Here is a 12,791-nt window from a genome sequence, read left to right as displayed (position 1 = left end):
TGGCACCGCCGCGGCTCCCGCGCGGCCGGGCCCTCGCCGCGCGCCCCCGCGCCCACGGGGGACGGGGACGGGGAGGGACGGGCTGCGCCTGTTGCATTGTCCCTGGCGGGGCTGTTTGTGAGCGCCCGCCGCTATCTGCGGCCGGGACCCCGGCTGTGCCCTATCGCGGGCGCTCTGCTGGGGCCTGATAGCGGCTGCGCCCTGCGGGAGCGCACGTCCCTCGCCGCTCCCGCCGGGGCTCTCTCCCCTTTTGTCTGTGTATTTTTAGGTCATTAGAGTGGAGGGGTAGGTAATCCCCAGGCTCAAGTTCCAGAGGGGCGGGTTCTGGCCGGAGGTGGAGTCACTTTTCATTTAAATCCCCGACTATAAAATGGGCTTAAAGAGAAGCGGGATCTCAGCCGCGCTGCACGGACCCCGGCAAGCAGGGTGCGCGGGGGCCCCCCGGCAGCCCGCGCCCGGCAGCGCAAGCCGCGGCGATGCTCCACTCCCTCGGCGTTCACACCTTGCAGCTGCTCACCCAGGCGGCCGCCTGCATCCTCCTCTTCCCCCGCTTCCTGCTCACGGCCGTGATGCTCTGGCTCCTGGATTTTCTGTGCATTAGGAAGAAGATGCTGACGATGCCCACGGCGGAGGAGGCGGCCAGCGCCGGCGAGGGGCCGCCCCCCGACGACCCCCCGGTCTGCGTGTCCGACTCCAACCGCATGTTCACGCTGGAGTCGCTGAAAGCCGTGTGGCACGGGCAGAAGCTGGACTTCTTCAAGTCGGCGCACGTGGGCTCCTTAGCCCCCAACCCCGAAGTGATCCAGCTGGACGGGCAGAAGCGCCTCCGCATCCTCGACTTCGCCCGCGGGAAGAGACCCCTCATCCTCAACTTCGGCAGCTGCACCTGACCCCCGTTCATGGCTCGCCTGAGGTCCTTCCAGCGCCTGGCCGCGCACTTCGTGGACATTGCTGACTTCCTGCTGGTGTACATCGAAGAAGCACACCCCTCCGACGGCTGGGTCAGCTCGGACGCAGCCTACAAGATCCCTAAGCACCAGTGCCTCCAGGACAGGCTGCGGGCAGCTCAGCTGATGAGGGAAGGGGCGCCTGATTGCCCCCTGGCCGTGGACACCATGGACAATGCTTCCAGCGCCGCCTACGGTGCCTACTTCGAGAGGCTCTACATCATCCAGGAGGAGAAGGTGATGTACCAGGGAGGCAGAGGACCAGAGGGCTACAAGATCTCCGAGCTGAGGAGCTGGCTAGACCAGTACAAAACCCGGCTCCAGAGCCCCAGCACGGTGGTCATCCAAGTGTAAAAGGACTCGGCGAAAAGTGCAGGGGTGGAGAGGCGAGGGGAGGACGGGAGGAGAGGTGGAGAGGGAGAAGGCACTGCGAAGCGGATGGCAGGAGCTGTCTTCCCCCGGGGACACTCGAAGGAGGCTGCTGTGCGAGCTTTCGAGCAAGATGTGCCATAGTCCTTTCTCTATTCAAATCATGTTGATTTGCCAGCCACGCTCTGTCAATACTGTATTTCCATGTGCGTTTTGTAAATAACTTTTTTTTTTTTTGGAGAAGCGTTTACTATTTTTTAAGGAGGCTCTCTTCCTACGGGATCTGTTCCCAGCTGTGTGTGTGCGCGGGTGTGTGTCTGAAAAGTTGTGTACAAGTGCTCCGTGCTGCCTAGCAAGCGCTAACTGGGATTTCTAGTATTTCTTTGTGATGACCGATTTTGAAATGGGTTTCTCTAATGCCAGGAAATCGCGTCTGATGTTGTCAAGTACTAGAACTGCCAATAGCCAGAGCTGAACGGAATGTCCTATTTATGTGGGGGGGTTTTGTAAGACGTTCGTTCACTTTTTTTTTTTTTTTTATGAAATTTTTAAAATAATAAAGGTTGAGGAAATACACGTCTAACTTTGACTGCCTCTCTCTTTAACTCACTCCAGAGCGTTACATTCACTTTCCCTTTTGCCTACCTTGTAATATCCGCTCCGCGGTGAGATGGGGAAGCCGAAACTGCCGGCGGGAGCGGATGCGCTGCGGGGGGCGGCGGGCGGCGAGTCGCTGCCGCTGCCGCTGCCGCTGCCGCCGCCGCCGCCGCCGCCGCCGCCGCCGGGGTCCCCCGCGGCGGGGCGCGGTGAACCTCCCGTCCCGGGGACCTGAAGCGACCTGGAAGAGAAGGAGGTGCCTGAGCACCCTCGGGGCAATCCCAGCCTCCGGGGGCTCCCGGCGCAGGGGTCCCGCCGCTGACCTCAGGGACGCGCTCGCCCCCCCGGGAGCGCAAAGCACCCTGCAAACCCCGCTGAAGCCCCCCAGAAACCTCCCGATACCTCCCGCCCTGCCCTTCACTACCTCCTCGTCCGTGGCAGCGCCGGGACGAGGAGCCCGGGCTGCTGGAGCCTCCGGTTCAGGGCTCGCCGGCTGAAGGGGAGCCCGGGAAGCCGCTCTCTGCAGCGGGGGGGCCAAGTCACGCCAGCAGCACCGGGCTGAACCTGCGGGAAAGCTGTGCGTAAGGGCATTATAACCCCTGTCTTGTCAAAGACAATTTTCCTCTGTCCCTGTAGCACCCCCGTCCCACAACATTCAAGATTAGGTTAAGACAGCCCCTGCAGTCGTTCCCGCCACTAATCTGCAATCAGAGATGTACCGGGCGGTATCAAAGACCGTGCCCAGTTAAACCAGTTCCTGGGTTTCCATCCCTCGCAGTAGTCTCTGCTCTCAGCAGCAGCTGCGGAAGTTCAGCGCCTCTGAAAATTAGGCCTCCTTGGCTGAGGTGTCAAAGCACCGGCTTAGGCGCCAGCTTCAGGCTTCCCGACCTCTCTGGCCACGGAGCCTAATTTATTGGCCTTTAAAGCCGTTTAGGGCTTCACCTTTCCGCTGTCGTGTGGCTGGGCCACTCGCCCGCCTCCCACTCGAGCACCCCCTGCACCGATGCCCCGGGAGCCGTCGGGCAAGAAGAGCTCCAGCTCCCGCGGCTCTGCGGGAGCCGGGGACGGGCTCGCTTCCCCCAGCTGCGCGCAGAGCACCAGCCCGAGCCTCCTCCACGAAGGTCCCCTGGCGCCCCAGGGAAACACCCGCGGCGGGGCGGCTCCGAGGCGCCGCAGACCCTCGCTCTGGGCAGGAGCCCGCCGACCTGCAGCGACCCGGGACACGGCTCTGCCCACGCGGGACACGGCTCTGCCCACTCGTGGACGCTGCAGTCTACAGAGAGAAATTCGTGTTACTGCCTGAGTACTTTCCAGCGATGCTCTGTGTCTTCCGCCGCGATGCATCTGTACCTTAGCCTCACCTCCTCCTCCATAGCCCCAAACAGAACGAACTTTTTTTTTACAGGTATATATATGTGTTTTTCCCTGCTCCTCGCTTTGCAAGCATGAGCCTTGCACAGTAAACCCGGTTGCCTCTTACATAAGGATGGAGACGCTCCGCTTCCTTTAAGCGTTGTTCCCGACATGGGAGCAACCGAGGTCTTTTTGGTTCATCCCAAAGGAGGGGAGAAGGGACGAGGTGAGCGCTCACATCAGAGCGCAGGGAAAGGGCCCCCCGTGGAAGCGCTCGCCGCCCGTCCGCGGCGGGGAGGGCAGGCAGGGCAGGCAGGGCAGCCGCGGCTCCCGGGGCAGCACCTCACAGCCGCCCTGCTGTCCGCCGCCTTCAAGTGCGGACACGTCCCTGGGTCTGCGCAGCGCCTCTCCCAGCCTCACAGTTTTTTGTTTTTTTTTTTAATACTAGATGCTAGCGAGGATACACGCAAACCTTCCCCGGAGGTTTCGCCCCGAGCCCGAGTATAAAGCTAGGACCGGACTCGGGAAAAGACCAGACATGAAAAATAAACATAAGGGAGCTCTTGCGAACCCGCACAGAGGGTCTTCTCCTAGCAAGGAGCCGTAAAAGGGCTTTTCTAAGCAGCCTGCCGACCCCCGCACCCGGCAGGCGGCCGGGTTGCCCCCGGCGGCGCTCGGCGCACGGCGGGCGGGAGCGCGGCCCCCCGGGACGCCCCTCACCAGCCGCGGCGCAGGGCAGCCGCACCGGAGCCGAGTCGCTCCGCAGCACTAACATCGGCTCCCAGACACGTGTAAACGCCAGAGCCGACGTAAGGAGAACCGGAACCTACCTGGGTCCAAGCAGACGTCGGGGACGGCGAGCGCATCGCGTGGCTTTTCACACCCGTCCTCAAAGCTGCTGTCGAGGCGGTCGGGATTGCACGGGCTGCAAGGGCAGCCTCTGTCCAAGCGATTGCTTTTCCCACAGTTTAGTTTTCCTTGTTTTACAATAAAGCCCTTCTTTGCTTTCTCACCTCGTTATCTCTTTTTCTTATCCGCTTTTGGCATGCGTTAGTTGTAATCCGAAGTTACGGGCAGCCCCCCCGGCCCGTCCTCTGGGACATTTCCCGGTTATATGGCAAGAAGGGGTCTCTGTCCTTATCAGGCTTCTAATAGTTAAAAAAATAGTCTCGTCCTTACTTTCTGCAACTAGCAGATTTTGGTCAAAGGTTATCGAAGGCCAAAGGGTTTTTATTTATTTCTAAATAAGTCAGCTCTCTAAAGCTACATTCCTCCTTTATACAGAACACAGAGCTCTTATTTATCACTTTCTCTTTAATCAGCAGCAGAAGAAAAAATTGCTGTGAATGCCCGGAATCCCAGAAAGAGATCACACTTTTGCACAAATCAAAGTTATTTGCTCTTATTATATCCTCCACTTAAAATGAATCATAAGGCTCCATCCCACTGAGCTTTCTCAGGGATACTTGTTTAGCTCAGATTAGAACAATATGCTCTACATCTAAAACACTCTGTGTCAGAAGCCTTTCCAGTTCATAGTGTATTGAGAAATGCCCTATCTTTAAAACGCATTTTTATTGCCTTTCCACCTCCCAAGTGCCTGACAAACAGAAGTCAAAAAGCAGCAAAGAGATTTATCAAACAGAAAGAGATCTAAGTGGTGATTACGTGTTTTGTCAATAATTAATTGAATTATATCCTCAGCATAATCACATACAGTCCTCAAGCTGGGAGGGGAAGAGAAAGAAGGAAGTTGTGGTGTGGTCGGAGGGGGATCTCAGGACATGGTTCCAGTCATTAAAAATGTGATGTAACATTGCAATCTGGTGTATTCTGAGGCACAAATGGGGAAATAAAATCGAATCCAACCACTAAAATATGATTTTCTTTATAGCAGACAGACAGCAAAAGCACTTGTTTTCATTGTTTTTCTTCATTAGTTGTTTTTATTACTACTTTTTTCTGAGGATTTAGAGGTGTTTTATGATGAACAGACCAATGGTCTTTCTTACTCATTTGATACACAAGGTATACATTGTATCTTTTACATTCTTCACCGTATACTAATTGACTATACTTGGTGTTCCTAATGTTTCAGATAAACTGGAAGAAGAAAGAAAAATCAGTGCAGCAAATTACCATGTATCAAAATAAAAATCTAGAAATGACACATTCAAAGATTCATGTAAGCAAACTGTTACTCTGACACTAATTTTTTTATACTTCTTCCAGTCATAAGGGAGATCATCGTATCATTATTAATTTATTATTTACTAAGAGCTGTTAGAGTGCTCATTTGGTACACAAATGCAAGAAAACAAAGGGCTTGATTCAATTTTCACACAAGTTTTGCACTGGTATAACTTCAAGGACTCGGGTGTAGTCACTTCAGAACCACCTGGGTGTAATTATGATCAAAATCTGGGCTATTGCACTTCCTTTGCTTTTGTGATGGTTCAAAACCTCTATTTTTCTACAGCATGCTGTGGATAACAGCCAGATGTTTGAATATAGAGCTCAAAAATCATTCTCAAGTTCCTCCTTACTGACACTGCCAGTGTCCTAAATCCAGTCAGAACTTAGTAATGCCAGCACAATCCCTCCCCATTCTGCATCTTCCCAGCACCGTGGGAGTTGTAACCCCCATAAATATACATCCCCTTTTATTTGCTCAGGAGATAATATCCTCTGCCTGGTGTCTTGAGCTTTAGAGCAGGTACTCCCCGGTGTCTTTTGGTTTTAAAAGTGTCTTTTTGGTTTTAAGTATCCAGCTGTCAAAAGGAATCTGGCACCTGCTTCCTTCTTTGCAAATTTCTCCTTTCAGACAATTTCTTGATGAAGCCTCTTGAAAAGGGGTTAATTTCTGACCTTCGTTTGATTGACTGCTCCATGTACTTCTTGTCTTTTTGGCCTTCCACCTGCTTCTTCAGAGATTTTGGAAGTGCTTTACAGCGGTAAATACACTAACGATCAACTGCCAAAAATATCTTAACTAGAACAGTAAGCATTATTCAGTATTTCCTGTGTGAAAATACCAAGATTAAAATCTAATATATCAGCTAATGTGGTATATATAAGAATTCTTTTCAGTACAACACTTACTTATGCTTACAAAAGTAAAGATCCCACATTCTGGTCTACGGAGTTTCTGCACCCATTAAGCGTACAAGGTCAGGCCTGTCGTACACTTCTTTCTCTTTTCCAAGCTAATAGAGCATTCCTTATCTTTGTCTCATTTACTCCTTGAAATGGAATATTAAATGAAAACCCACTCTTGTAGACAATAAACATTTTCTTCCATTTCCTTGCAAGAAATATCCCATCTTGAAAGGACCTTTAGGACATGGCTAGAAAGGGTAAGTTCAGTAGTCCCATCTCCTAAGCATTGCTCTCCCAGTGCCCCGAATTACATCGACACAGAGGTGACCCCTGAATGTTTGGTAAAGACAACATCTAAGGAATGAAATTCTTACTGGAAACATTCAAGAATGAATTGGGCACACAGTCACTGGCAGAAGGAGATCCCATTATCTGTTACACAGTAATGGCACTGTTATAATCTATAAAGTGACTGAAATTTTACTGAAGCCTCTAGCAATAATGGCACAGCCATTGCAAAGACCATGGCAAAGCCTTCTTACCTTTCATCTGTCCTCTCTCTCTCTCTCTTACCTTCTTAAACTTATACAGCTTACAGAGTCTGGATCTGACCAGACTTTCATAACCATTCCAGGTTAACATTTCTATTGCCTTGGGAGCTCTTGCTTTTTTTGCCCAAAGAGTTGGTCAGAATGTAAATTCCTTGCAGAAGCCATTTAAAACTGAGCATACTTCTTTAATCACTCCAGTTTATCAGGCACAATTCCTCAAATGATATGACACACTATGGAATTTAAACTAGCCCTTACAAAAAGCTCATTTAAAGTACAATATATGTGAAAAAATTTGTGTTGAAACATCTTTCCGAGCTTTCTCAGAGCTCATACACCTTCATAAGCATAATTAAATGCCAGTATTTTCAGTGCCAAAGAGCTGATGGAGGAAACAACTTCTAAGAATAAAAATCATTACATAACCTGAGCATAAATTTTAAAACATAAATCTATGTAAACTGATATTTTATCAAGTTACAAATAAATTTTAAAACATACATGTTATTACTTTTTAAAATAATACTGACCTTTATAAAAAAAATGGGACTGGGCTGAAGAAATTCTGAAAATTGCACAGTCCAAAGCAAGAAAAGAAAATGGTTTTGAGTTACTTGATCACTTAACATTTGTGATGAAGGACAATGAGGAAGGAATAGGGTGCAAGGCTGCTGTCAATCGAATTTGCAGCACATGGACGTGGAGAACATACTGTGCTACTAATTCTTCAGACACATGCATAAAATTGCAAACAGAGATCAAAATTAGTCCAGAGTGTTATTGGAACATGGGGAAGGGAGTTGTGCATTTTATAGAAGGAAACATTTATTTCTAAAAGCAATAATTCTACAAAAAATTAAGCAAACTACCGAGTTCATTTCTATTTCTTCTAAGTAGAACATATCTATTGCACGTATGTCAGTGAATAAGGAATAGTTCTGGGGAAATATGAAATATTAGATGGAACTCAACTGTGTTGTTTCCTCTAATTCGTTTTACCTTTTTTTTCTTTTAACTGCATATTGCCTTCTCTAGAATGCATACCACTAGAATGATTATGTTGAGCTCCAGTTTTTTGATGCTCATGCAGATCTACAGATTTTTTTAGTTACTGCTTAGCTGATCAATTTATCTGTGATAATAAATAATATACTAGGACATCAAACTAACTAACTAGTTTTATCTACCTGATTAGAGCAGAGGTATGGTAAGCAACAAAAGTATTTTTAAAACTTGGAACCATCTCCCAGAACTGACCCACAAGACTTCTCCTATGCCTATGAGATGCCTTCACTTGATTTACTCAGCCAAAAAAACTTCCAAAGTTATCTGTGGGGAGGAACAGAGGAAAAGAAAAAAAGAGTAGATCAAAGAAGTAATGTCATTGATCTTGCTTTCTGTTCTTTTACTGATTGAATTTCAAAGTCTTTAGACCAGTTCTCATGAACAAAAGAGGGATTTGGAGAAACTCAGTAGTGACTTATTGATAGAATTGAAACATAATGCTACGTACAACAGAGAAAAATCTGTATTTCTTGAAGTTGGACAAGAAACGATGTAGAGGGAAGGGTATTGTCACTTTCTGCAGATACTGCTGGAAGCTAGAAAGATCTCCCTTGTCTTCTAACAAATAGTCTGTATTACGCTGGACCTGTTTTGGAACCTTCTGGTTGTTAATAAATCTAATCTTTAGAAAAGGAATTTGATCAGACTGAAAGTTCAGGCTTTATTTTGTCTTTCCAGTTATACATGCCCATGACTCACAAATCGTTTCCAGATTTGTCAAGCTTCTTTTGCTCAATGCGTGAAACAGCAACTCAAGGGTCAGAGGATGGGGAAGAAGCCATCTAGCACATAGGATCTCTGAGAGAGACTGCAGCACTGCCTTACAAATACATGAGATATGGCCCAAACCATGGGGTCATGCCAAGACGGAGCCGGTTGTCTCTTTCTCATGTACGGTGCATGATAGTTGACAGATACGCACAACTAAATATTTATTGTGAAACCTGGTACTATTTTTAATGCCAGGTGAACAATCAGGACATTCACTGTAATTCCCATGATGCTCATTTTTAGACAAATCCTGCTGGACGTGTCATCATTGTAAATGGAATTTGTTTTTTGGAAAAGAAATCAACACTTAAGCCATGCTTCTGAGCAAGTCAAAAGACACCCAAGGGTATGATTGGCTTGTATGCTTGACTTTTTAATAAGGCCAAAGAAAAGCATCTCTGGATGGGACTATAATTAACTGCTGCTTTAATGCAGACAATCAAAGAAGGTTCCTTACTGATGGCTGTAAATTCATCATTAAGGATACCACTCAGAGTCATTTGGCATGACATTTTTTATGCATGGAACAGAAAAGTGCAGTATGAGCTCCTGAGTGATTGGATGAGTTGTGCATCCACTAATGGGGACATCAGAAAATGTTTCCAAGCTTTGACTTATCTCCTACACAAACCCAGAAGATGTAGATTGTTTTGCTGTTGCTTACTCATATTTTCTGGCACATTTTTTCAATCTGTCTGAGATCCTGGTTGTTTATTTGGGAACTTAATAGCGTTACGCAGTGTAGATTTTACTACCAACTCTGAGATCACAACAGTCTGGCTGAGTTCATCATACATTATGAAATCTTCAGGATAATGGGCAATATGAGAGTGAATTAGCTGCACTCCTATACCACATAAAAACTTCTTGATTCACTGTTTTGGGAGGATGATCAAGGCAATTGGTAGATCTGAACTCCAGTAAAGAAAGATAAATTTTTGACTGAATGTTGTATCCAACCAAACTGCAAGTCCAACCTGGCTAAAATATTAGGTCATTCATGTGAAAATTGCAAAATTATTCCAGCAAAGAACTCATTAAAGCATAATCTAAAAACTCAAAGCATTTATGTTCATATTTTCATAAAAGACCACTTTGTTTATTTAAAATATTTCATTTCTAAATAGATTTAGTTTAGTTTAGCCAGATTTAGTTTTCAAGAAAAAAATACATAAAAATGAAAAGTTTCATTTTCCATTTTGGCCCATTCAAAAATCTTCTACTTTCTGCTGTTATACAAGTGAAATAAAATATACATTATTCAACTCCCCTGTTCTTTCATCTTTCTTTCTGTTCACGAATCATTAATGAACTGGTTATGATCTGTTAATCTACTTTTTATCCACATACTTCATTAATCAAACTACATCAACAAATTTCAGCCAAGAACATATCAACTAATTATTCACTTACACTAATCGTTTAACTGTGATATATGACCATCATTTCTATGAATGGTGTTGGATATCTGATTTTTTTTCGGAGAGGAAGTACCAAACATCAAGTCATGACATTCCTCAGATGTGAATTTTCAGATGAATAATCATTATTATATGTTTAAAAGTTATACAAAGTTTTTATCCCAGCAGCAGCTCTATCTACCTTGAAGTCATCAACATGTTTTCACTGTTCTGACCAACATATTTTATTTTACAATGTGCACAAACTATAGGTGTAATTTATAGGATAGGCTAGGTAATGTTTTTTTCCAAAAATTGGTTAGATTTCAATATTTAGGCTTTCAGTATAAACAATTTTTTTTTCCCCCATAAATAATAGTAAGAATCCAATCACTCCAGAACAGCCAGATAGCTAGGACACCCACCAAGAGCAGGAAGTTCTGGTACATGTCCAGGCCACATTCACGGATTTGAACCTGGAGTTTCCATATTCCTGACAGTGCCTTCACCTTTAAAATACACAAAGCATTTCATCGAAACTTTTGGGGAATAGGTATTGATCAACATTTGTGGGGTAAGGGGTGGGAGAAAGATTCATCACCTTCCTAGCAAAGGTAATTTTTCAGGATATAAAAGAGGCAGGTTATAGTCACAAGCAAAAAATCAGGTGCATGTCATATCTGTGAGGTTATTATTTATCTGAAGATAATTATCATTCTTCTTTATTTTATTCTGACCAGAAAGTCTATTCTGACTTGAGAAACCTTCCCAATGAAAATTTACTTTTAGCCAGTACTTTCCCACATAAATCGCTGTTCTTACAAACCAGAATTTACCAAAAAAATGCTTTATTCAGAAGTTTCAGGCCAGCTCTAGGATGGACTTTCACATTTGCATGTAACTGCATTGGTTATCTGATTGGCCAACCTGTTTATATCTCTTCCTCTGCTGTGCACATGAACAAGCACTACTGTATAGGCAGACACGTGGGCCAAAAAAAATTTTAAAAGCAATGAAACATTACCATCAATGCAAGCAGCAGTTCTCAGTACAAATAATTGTCTTGTCATCTCTCCCCAGGCTCATTCTCTTTTCTTTCTTTCTTTCTCTCCCGCCTGCTTTCCCTCAGAGATGTTCTTTCTCCGTCAACATAACCTTGTGTTACTTCTCTGCAGCTCTGCTGCCCTCCGTTCTAGGATCTGGCATTACAGTGAAACTTCCAAGAATTCCATTCTCTGAAGCATTATGAGTCACACTGTAGTCTTCAGCAATATTTTTAAAACACCAATGTTTTTTTAATCACTCTTGAGACCCACAGAAGAAAGTAAGGATATTATCTTGCTAACTTACAGTCGTGGTTGTTTTTTCTATTGCCACCCACACTCTCTCATCTCTCTCCAGATACTCTGCTCCAGTCTCTCAATAGTGCAGGCATATGGTATTCGAGCATGCCAGAGTCTGACTTCAAACTAAAGTCTTTTTTTTCCTGTAAAAAGGATGGAGGGGCATTAAGTTTATGACCATTTCAGAACTTTATTTAAATAAGAGCTTTATTAGGGTCTATAATTTTAATAAATAAAGGATATGTTATATCGTAAAACTAACAGAGAAAAATCAGATCTGAGCAGTAATTCACCATATCTGGCTACTAGCAGTGCCACGTGTCTGACATGTCAGCGGTAGAGCAAAATGAACTGGTGCAACAGTGTACATAAGAAGGGGAGAATTCCTGCCTGCTCCCTTCAGTGCTCTCCAAAAAGCCTTGCAAGAGAGGAGCTGGCTGTCTTTAGGAGCTGTAGTTATAAATATTGTTCCTGATAATAAAAATGTAAAACTTTATTTTACTATTTGAAGAGCTCTGCATTTTATAAGAAAAAAGAAACACTACTAAATTATTGTAAAGTTATCAGTTCATTTTCATTGTATGGTTCAAGGTTTCCTCCTCTCTCTTCTGCATGAGAGATGAGGCAGCTTATATTACAACAGACTCATTTGCAGCTTAGGATAGAAGATCCATAGATTGGTATTATCTCTCTTGCAGCAGCTCGTGACACACTAAATAAATATACCTCAAGGTAAGCACGTAACACTGGAAAATGGCTGTTCAATAAAGATCCCTAACGGCAACAGCTATCTGAGCTTCTATAGAGATCAGCTTCTTGCATGAAGCATTCAAGGATGCCTGGCTGCCCAATGATGATAGCCATTCGAAAAAGCTACCAGGAAATAAGAGGAGGATGAAGAGACCTAGATTTCAATTTACCAGCTGATCATTTGAAGAAAGTACATTCCTAGGACTCCAAAGTTACTGAAAAATGGTCAGTGAACTTGCCTTTGCAAGAGATGGTTGAGAGAACTGTGAAAATAAACACATCATTGAGAAATGGAGGTAGGATGAGTGAGATTTGCTTAGGAAAAGGTGAGAACAGTGTTAAGTGAAATAGAAAAGGCTCCATATTAAATAATAGCCTTAGTGCAGTAAGCCAGGAAGCTAAGTGTGGTAATTAAGACTGTTCAAGAAACAAAGTTAGGTGAGGGTTTTTACATATGTATATATGTACACATATATATAATACTTATATGAAAAATATGCATTACATACATATATATGCTTTTTATTTGTATATATGAAATAAAGC

General features: G+C 45.0%; 1 protein-coding gene and 1 long non-coding RNA gene across 4 annotated transcripts in view; one reads left to right on the top strand and one right to left on the bottom strand.

Moving 5' to 3' along the window:
• The first annotated feature begins 302 nt into the window (after positions 1-302).
• On the top strand, positions 303-1,831 carry DIO3 (iodothyronine deiodinase 3). Its single transcript, XM_026079587.1, has one exon. It carries the CDS (start codon positions 477-479, stop codon positions 1,299-1,301), a length of 825 nt encoding a protein of 274 aa, XP_025935372.1. The 5' UTR covers positions 303-476; the 3' UTR covers positions 1,302-1,831.
• A 9,592-nt stretch (positions 1,832-11,423) lies between these two features.
• LOC112972726 overlaps positions 11,424-12,791 on the bottom strand; it is a 51,090-nt gene continuing 49,722 nt past the window's right edge. For all 3 annotated transcript variants that reach the window (XR_003255761.1, XR_003255762.1, XR_003255763.1), the window contains one exon: positions 11,424-11,638. This is a non-coding gene — a long non-coding RNA (uncharacterized LOC112972726). The remainder of the gene's footprint in view (positions 11,639-12,791) is intronic.

This window comes from Apteryx rowi, unplaced genomic scaffold (assembly GCF_003343035.1).
Source record: "Apteryx rowi isolate R43461 unplaced genomic scaffold, aptRow1 scaffold_5, whole genome shotgun sequence".
In the NCBI taxonomy this organism is placed as follows: Eukaryota; Metazoa; Chordata; class Aves; order Apterygiformes; family Apterygidae; genus Apteryx; species Apteryx rowi.
This window is presented reverse-complemented; position numbering and strand designations above follow the sequence as displayed.